General features: G+C 40.3%; 1 protein-coding gene across 1 annotated transcript in view; it reads left to right on the forward strand.

The window, feature by feature from the left end:
* The first annotated feature begins 1,301 nt into the window (after nt 1-1,301).
* Nucleotides 1,302-9,014, forward strand: part of STAC (SH3 and cysteine rich domain) — a 150,435-nt gene continuing 142,722 nt past the window's right edge. The window contains exon 1 of the mRNA XM_017873390.1: nt 1,302-1,713. Within this exon, the coding sequence (XP_017728879.1) occupies nt 1,603-1,713 (111 nt within the window). The 5' untranslated portion in view covers nt 1,302-1,602. The remainder of the gene's footprint in view (nt 1,714-9,014) is intronic.

Below are 9,014 nucleotides of genomic sequence, written 5' to 3' on the forward strand. Positions count from 1 at the left end.
AATCTGGCCCAGTACTGAGGGTCACCAGAAAATTTAGAGCATTTTGAAAGCTCAATGCTGAGTAAGAGATTGACACTTAGAACAGTAGCTTTCAATTGGCATCTGGGATGGAAAGAGTAAGAGTCAGTTCATTCTAAAAGACATGAACTAGGGAATGCATGCAGGACCAGACACATACTTTGTAGGGTCAAGTACAAAATGAAAACGTGGTCTCATTAAATATTTTTACCGAATTTCAAGATGGCAGCATCCGTGCGGGGCCCTGTGTGACTGCACAGGTTGCACATCCATGAAGCTGCTCTTGCAAACGTCTACAGCTAATTTTAAAAATCTGAACAGAAGTTTGCAATTTTCTTTTAAAAAGTTGACGGTATTTTGTATGAATGGGGAAAAGAGGCTTTTAAATATCTAGGTGTATTCCCTTTCCCTGCACACTGAGGTTGTCTTCAAAAGAAACTGGACCGTCTGTATCTTTTTTCAATGGAGCTATCCCTATGTTTCCAAAAGATGAAGTAAGGCAGGCTGGTTTGCCCCTCTGTGAACAGTCCTCAACTCTTCTCTAAACTGCAACATCCAATTGCTCTTCAGCCAAGACCTGGCCTAGACTTGAGGCTCCACAGTCGGAAATGCATGGATTTTGAAGCCAAAATGTGTTCAAATTCCAGTTTCACCAATAATAGTTTAGTGGCTTAAAGCAAATTACTCAGCCTTCCTACAACCTCAACTTCCTCATTCCTACAGCTTCAATTTCCTCATAAAATGGAAGTGATCATCCCTAGACGCATAGAGTAGCTGGGAGGATTAAATAAGGTAAAAAGAAAGGGTTTAGCACAATAAGTGCATAACAAACGAGGAACAGGTGTCCATAGACACACCGCATTATCTCTCTGCTTTAGATCAAAGCTGAATGGAGGAAGCGCAGTGCCCGTTGAGTCAGGGGACCCCCACTCCGATCCCTGCTCTCTGTCACTGAACCCTATAAATAGCTTAGCTAAGTCACTGTCTCTCTCAGTCACTATTCGTTGGGGTGAGGAATGAGGGAGTTGTTGCAAGCGGTCCTTTCTGGCTATATCATTCACAGATTTTCTATTCTTTGGGGTTTGAGTCTGAATTTTCAGCATCCTCTCTACAGAATCACCCCCACTCTGTGCCGGCGCGCGCCCAGCCTTCCCCCAGCCTTCCCCAGCCCTCTCCAGGGCGCTGCCCCCTGCCTGCCCTCACTACTCCAGGCGTTGGCCGCGCAGCCCCGCCCCGGAGCTGCCTCCCCGCCTCCTTCCTCCTCCTGTGGGCGAGCTGAAGCCCGCTCGCCCGCTGCCGAGTGGCAGTCACGACTGTGAGGTCGCCGGCGAGGTGGCCGCGGGCGCGGCGGGGCGGGGTGGGGCAGGGCGTACTCTCCTCCACGCCGGCGGAAGTGCAGGGGAGGTGGGCAGGGCCGGGCGGGAGAGGGGGCGAGGCTGGAGGAGGGCACGTCGGCGCCTCGGCCAGGATGGGAGTCCCCGGGACCCGGAGCTGAGCAGCCTGGCGCGCGGCGGGCAGGGCGCGCAGGAGGACAGCAGCCTCGCTGTTCCTCCGGGAGCCCAACACCGTTCCCGCGCGGCCAAGATGATCCCTCCGAGCTGCCCCGGCGAGGACGACGTGGACGGGCTGTCCAAGGAAGCGGCGGACGCCGAGCAACCGCCCTCTCCTGCATCCACCAGCAGCCAGGAATCCAAGGTACCGAGCACACTTGCCCCAAGAGAACACAAACTCACACTCCTCTCCTCTCGGTCCAGCTTTGTCTCTCCTCCGATCTAGCACGGGCGTGGGGGTCTGAAACTTGCTAGTTCGCCCAGGGCTGGAGGACTTGAACGTCCGGCAGGACCCGCTGAGATTTGAACGTCTGGTAGGACCCGCTGCTCACGATGCTGGACCACATCCCTGTGGACCTAGCCTTCTCGCCCACACATCCACACGCGCAATTCATGGTGACTCCGGGTTCAGAGATCGATTTCTTGCGGGGTGGTGGCTTGGTTGCTTTGTGCTTTGAACCTGCTTGTGTCCAAAGCACGTGTAGGTGGGTATTAGGTGGCTTTTGAAGGCTGAGGGATGGAGACAGCCGAGGGATACTCTTCCAGAAAAGCTTGAGTACTGGGCCAGAAAAGCATGTATGTATCCCAAGGGTCTCAGAGACCTTTTGCATAACAGGGATCACCCCTACCTTCAGATACCACTCACTAAAAAAGAAAAGAAAAGAAAAGAAAAGGGTTTGCCTGCGTTTGTCTGAAAGTTGATGTTCCTCTTGTGAAAGTTAATACTCTAAGAACTTACACTTGCTTTTATGAAAGTTACACTAACACGTATACACAAAACCAAACCCGCAGCACTTCTCCTGTCGCTGTTACACTTCCTCTGAAACTCTCGTGGGTGCCAGGCACATGTTTGAAAATCTTGGAGGAGGATAGAGTAAAATGTGGCTGCTGGCAGTGCAATGCCAAATGGCAACTCAGCTGGCGGTGGAAATCCTAAGATGGAGTTTGTAGTTACGTGGATTCTTTTAAGTGTAGAGTTCCTGGCTCTTTATTCTGATTTCATTGTGCGATCCCCAGGCATTTGGGGAATGTGAGGCAGTCCGTGTATACCAGCAAAGGAAAGGGGTTGCCAGTTTGTAGGATAGGGACAGGCCAGATGGGGCAAGGAAAAGTGCGATCCTATCTCCCTTCACATGCATCCCTGGAAGCCATTGATGCAATCAGGAGGATGAAAATCACAGCCTGAGTGGCTCTCTGGATTTGGTGTGATCCTGGGCACTGTACATTTCCCAGCCCCCTGAAGTTAACCAGCAATGATAGTAATCTAAGCCCGAAAGCTTTGCCTCTTATTTATTTTTATTTTTTTCTGTTAATTACTGGCTGCCAGACCTGGGGTATACGTGTCAACTTTTCTAAAACTCGGTTGGAAACTAGGGGAAAAGCCCCCACCTTACCGAGTCATTGTGAGGAGTACATGAGATGCTCTAATGTCCAGCTGGTATACTGTAAGGACTCAATCATGTTTATCTTTTTCCTTCCGGAAATAAAGAGATGGACTCCATCTCATCTCAAATGATCCATTCCAAAGCAATCTGATAACCCATACACATGCACTACCTCTCCTTAGTCAAAAAGTTTCTGGGTATCATTGCCTTCCATTGAACATCAGTCCCCAAAGTGATATAGGTTAGTGGCCATTTTAGAGGAAAGCTAGAATTCTGTAAATGAATGTAGCTAAACTCAAGAGTAAAACTAGTATTGAACTTTTTGAATTGACCTGTTGCTCTGCAGTAGGTGTGTTCTGGAAAGTGCTTAGCATTTGGGCAAACAGTGGTATGGTTCAAATGCATTATATGGATTTGCTATTTATAGATGTCCTAATGGGAATTATTTGGCAGAGCAAAAACCATGTATGTAATGCCCATAATTATCCACCAATTTATCTGGCTTATGGTTTTGTACAAATTAGTTTTTCTCAAAGTGGTCTATATACCAGATGTGTGTTTCTACATTCCTAAATTTGATGTCATGGCCTCAGAAAACTTAATTAGTGGAGATGAACTATGGGGGCCCATGAACCCTAGGAAATAGAATGCAATATCTTATGCCTAAATGTGAATTTTTCTTGGCATAGCATTCGTAATATTCTCAAAGGGATGCATGCCCCTTTAAAAAAAAGGCTAAACTGCTAGTATGGTTGTGGTAAGGTAAGGCAGTAAGATGGCATGCAACTGGAGAAGAGGAAGGCTCAATTCATTCTATTCTAGGAAGACTTAGCTTAAAGCTTACTGGCATTTACGAGGATCTTTGACCCTGAGCATGAGAGCTTGGTGAGGAAAATGTGAAGACGGTAATAAGAATTCCATCTTACTCTTCCATGAAGTCGTCTTGTTTGTAAAATATCTTGTGGGACAAACATGGTTCAGGCCCCTTTGGGCATTAAACTCTCTCAAGGAAGACTTTGAAAATTACTTTTTTAAAAGATTTAGGTTTTTTTGCCTTATTATAAGAGTAACAAATACTCTTTGTAGATATTTGAACAGTCCAGACATACATGATGAAAAGAAAAATAAATCAGCTCTTGATGTACCATACAGAAGCATCTACTAATAATATTTTCATCTATATCTTATGTCTTTTTAAATCTGTTTATATATTTACATAGTTGAGAGAACAAATAGTGAGCATCTACTGAATGATTACTGTAAGTCAGGTACAACCTTAATCTTCACGATAGAAGATTCTGTTAATATTTCTATTTTATGGATAGGGAAGTAGAAGCCAAGAAAGGTTAGATCATTTTCATTGTGAAAATTGATTTTATTATGGAAAATTTTAATATACACAAAAGTAGAGAAAACAGTATAAAGAACTGGCATGGACCTAATCATGTGGCTTCACAATCAATTCATGGACAATATTGTTTTATGTATTACCACCACCACCACCACCACCACCACACATACTGGATCATTTTAAAGCAAATTCCAGACATGAAATAATTCACCTGTAAATATGCTATTAGGTTGCATCTCTCAAAGATAAGGGTTATTTTCATAAACATGACTATAATCCCAATTAGCACATATTTCAGGTATTTTAAACTAAGGGCCACTATGTTCTTTGGAAGCTCACAAATAGTCTTTGGAAAATCTGTGAATAACCTGAACCAGCATTCAAAGTTGTTCGTGTACATGCTTATGTGCATCATCTAAGGAAAGAATTCATAGCTTCACGAAGGGTCTATAGCTTCAAAGGTAATTTTAATGTCCTTTCTCTTTTTCTTGAGGAAACTGAGGCCCAAAGAGGGGCAATGACTTGCTTGAGATCACACAGATAGTTACTGGCAATACCCTTATCTATGAACCCCATCTTGGGGTTCTGATTTCCTTGTGCGATCCCCAGTCCATCCCCATTGGTATCCCAGTACAGTTTCCTTGGAGCAAATTCCTGTAAGCACAAGTCATAATATAGTTTAATGTAATTGTGGGTTTTCTTCTTTATGAAACTAGTTGAGTTGAGTAAGTTTGAAAGCCACTGATATATCATACCCCTATATCTTCCCACTAACTATTTCAGAAAGATCACAGCCTAATTATTTTCTAAGGGCTTGACACAGCCTAATTTGTTTTCTAAGGGCTTGACAAAGATCATTGAATATAAACAAAAATTTCAAGTCCCATTATCACTTATTTCAATGAACATCTTTTCTCTTACTGACTTATTGACAACAGAAAGCTTGCTAGTGTCTAATGTGAAGGTTTGGTATAAATCTCTTTGTCATCACTTACATGACACAAGGTAACATTTTGATGATATTGAGGAATTATAGGCTTTGAGCTTGACACCTCTGTGAACCTGCCTATCACCTCAAAGCCTCAGCTTCCTTATGGGGATGCTGATGGGGCTACTAATACCTAATTGGTGTGGTTTTTGTAAGGCCTAAGAATACGTAATATACCTAATACGTAATATGTTTGTTGTAAGCATACACAAACATAAACCATTATTTATTTTCTCTATTTATTTCAAATCAGATGACTGCTACCACCAGCCACCCCAAATGTCATCATTGGAATAATTTCAATAACCACAGCTGACATTACTGTAATGTAACTGAATTTACCTCTTTGGGCTTTTAGTTATGCTAATTGACTACAGTGAGATTTCACTTCAGCTATTTTACATCCCCAAGAAGATAAGCCATAGACTCACCGGCATGTGACTTAGATTTTGAAATGGTGATATAAGCCACCAGTGTCCTAGTGGAGCCATGGACCAAAGTGACCCTCATTCCTGGAGGGTTCTTTCTGAACCTGTACCACAATCCAACCTATGAAAAAGAAATCTCTAACCATGAAGACATGGCCTGAATCTCCCAGAAAGGTTTCTGTGTCCATCTATCAGCAATTATTTATTGAGTGCCTGCTTTGTGCCCAGCATATCTCATACATATTTATGAAGCTATTATTAATAAGGAATTTAACTTCTACTCAGGGAAGAAGATGAAAGAAAACAAAACTTTGGCTTTGCATTGAATCACCAAGGGAACCCAGTCCATAGGCTAGAACCACTAAGTTGAAATTTCTGAGAGAGATCTCAAGCATCAGTATTTTCTATGCAGATCCCACTGAAAACAGAATTAGAATAGTGTATGCATAAATGCAAATTTTGCTTTTTCTTCTACCTAGTGTTATACGTAAACAGTCTTCCCATACTCTTAAATAATTACCATATAACATTCCATTGTATGAATGGAACACAATTTATTTACCTACTGTACTGATGATGGACATTTGGATTGTTTCTTGTTTTGGGCTGCTATAAGCCATACTGCTACGAACATTCCTTATATGTTCTTTGTGGCACATATGAAGCTCTTCTACTGGGTGTATACCTAGAAGTGGCATTTCTGGGTTATAGGGTATACACATGTTCAGCTTCAACATATTTTTCAAAATGGCTGTACCAATTCATATTCCTGCCAGCAATGTATAAGACTTCAATCCACTCTTTGTGCTACCATTGTTTCATATTGTCTTTCTCATTTTGGCCATCTAATATACAATTAATGATATTGCAATGTGGTTTTCACTTGTATTTCCCCAATGACTAATAAGCTTAGCAGTTTTTATATGTTTATTGGCATTTGATATCTTCTTGTGCAGTTGTTCAAGTCTTTTGCCCATTTTTCTATTAGGTTATTTGTTTCTTACTAATTTGTAGGGGTTCTTCTTATATTCTGGATATGAGAACGTTAAGAGAAAAATGTATTGCAGATATTCTCTTCTACACTGAAAAAAAAGGCTTACCATTTTCTTCTTCACAGAAATTCCTAATTTAATGTAGTCTAATTTTTACATTTTCTCTCCTATGGTTGTGCTTTTTGTGTACTGCTTATAAAATCTTGGCCTATTCCAAAGTCATATAGATATTCTCCTATTACTATTTTCTAGAATTGTTATTATTATTCACCTTTCACAGATGGATTTACAATTCATTTGGAATTGCTTTTTTGGTATGGTGTGAGGTAGGGGTCAATATTCATTTTGACTGTACCACTTTTGCTATCCATAAATAATTTGACTGTATATGTGGAAGTTTCTATTCTGCCCATTGGCCTCTTTGTCTATCTTTCTACCAGTACAGCACTGTCTTAAATGTAATGATTTTATTTAAAAGATCTTGATATCTGGTAGCATAAGCCCTGGAACTTTGCTCTTCTTTTGCAAAACAGATTTGGGTTATTTTTGACTCCTTGCATTTCCACATGTGCTTTGGAATCACCTGATCAATTTGCACAAAAACGCCTGCTGGAATTCTGAATGGAACTGCATTGAATCTATAAATCCATGTGGAGAGAATGGGCATGTTCTTACTCCAAAGTACTTGCTTTTGTCAAGTCCCCTAGGACATCACTGGTAGGAACCAAATTTTGTTACTTTTTCAGTTTGGGGTTTACCAAACCAACTTTTGTTGTCTAAATTCAAGCGTCACATCTATGCGAGGGCAGATCCATGACTAGGAATTCCAAGATGAATATTTTGTTTACTTATTCACTTTTGTCCACCTGAAGTCTAAACTAACATTTCTTTATCATCAACCTGAGTTGGTAAGAATTTTATTTCTAGTTCATTTTTTCCTTCTTTTTTAGATCCCACTCCATGCAGACATCAAAACCAACCTAGGTTTTTCTTGACTGTGGTAAAATATGCATAACATACAGCTTACCATTTTAATCATATTTAAGTGTACAGTTCTACAGCATTAAGTACATTCACATTGTTGTGCAGCCATAACCACCATTCATCTCCAGAGCATCTTTATCATCTCCAACTGTAACTCTGTACCCATTCAACACTAATTACTAATTCCCCATCCCCCTTTTTCACCAATCTCTGGCAACCACCATTTTGCTTTTCATCTATATGAATTTGACTATTCTGGGTTTACCATATAAGAGAAATCATATATTTGTCCTTTTGTGATTATTTCACTTAACATAATGTCTTCACAGCTCATCTACATTGTGGCATGTATCAGAATTCCCTTCTTTTTTTAAGGCGGAATAATATCCCATTGTATGTATATACTACATACAATGTAGTATATCCACTGATACATCAGTGAATACTTGGGCTGCTTCTACCTTTTGGCTACTCTGAATAATGCTGCTGTGAAGTGGGTGTGCAAATACTTGTTGGAGTCCCCTCTTTCATTTCTTATGGGTATATAACCAGAAGTGCAATTGCTGCATCATCTGGTGATTCTATGTTTAATTTTTTGAGAAATTGCCATCCTATTTTCCACAGTGGTCACACAGTTTTGGATTCTGACAAGTAATGCACAAGGATTCCAGTTTCTCCACATCCTCACCAACACTTGTTATTCTCTGGGTTTTGTTGATCCTGATGGGTACAAGATGGTATCTCATGTTTAGTGATGTAGAGCATGTTTTTATGTGCTTATAGGTCATTTGCATATCTTCTTTGGAAAAATATCGAGTCAAGGCCTTCGTCCATTTTAAAATTAGATTGTTTTGTTTTTGTTGTTGGATTGTAGTAAGTATTAAAGGCTTTTAGCCAGCAAATTTGAATGATGCAGAATTATTGAATTTTATTATTGTTTTACTTACATTTATTCATTGAAAGGGTTATTTTCATGCTTTTTTATTACTTGTCTTTTGGTATGTAAATTATCTGTTCATGTCCTTGTCCATTTTAATACTGTTTATTTATTTCTTATTGGTTTTTTAAAAATTTTTTATAAATATTAAAATCAACCTTTCATATACATTGCTAACATTTTCCCAGATTGAAATTTGTTTTTCAATTTTATTACATTTTCAATGTAGAAGTTTCCTTTTTTATGGTTTTAAATGTCTCAAATTTACTTAGCTATGTTTTATTCTTTTCAATTATATTTAGAAAGTACTTCCAACCCTGAGAACAGAAAAATAAAATAACCTGTATCTTTCTCTAAATCCTCAATATGTACTTTTGCTTT

The sequence above is a fragment of the Rhinopithecus bieti genome, unplaced genomic scaffold (genome assembly GCF_001698545.2).
Source record: "Rhinopithecus bieti isolate Rb0 unplaced genomic scaffold, ASM169854v2 scaffold_5626, whole genome shotgun sequence".
In the NCBI taxonomy this organism is placed as follows: Eukaryota; Metazoa; Chordata; class Mammalia; order Primates; family Cercopithecidae; genus Rhinopithecus; species Rhinopithecus bieti.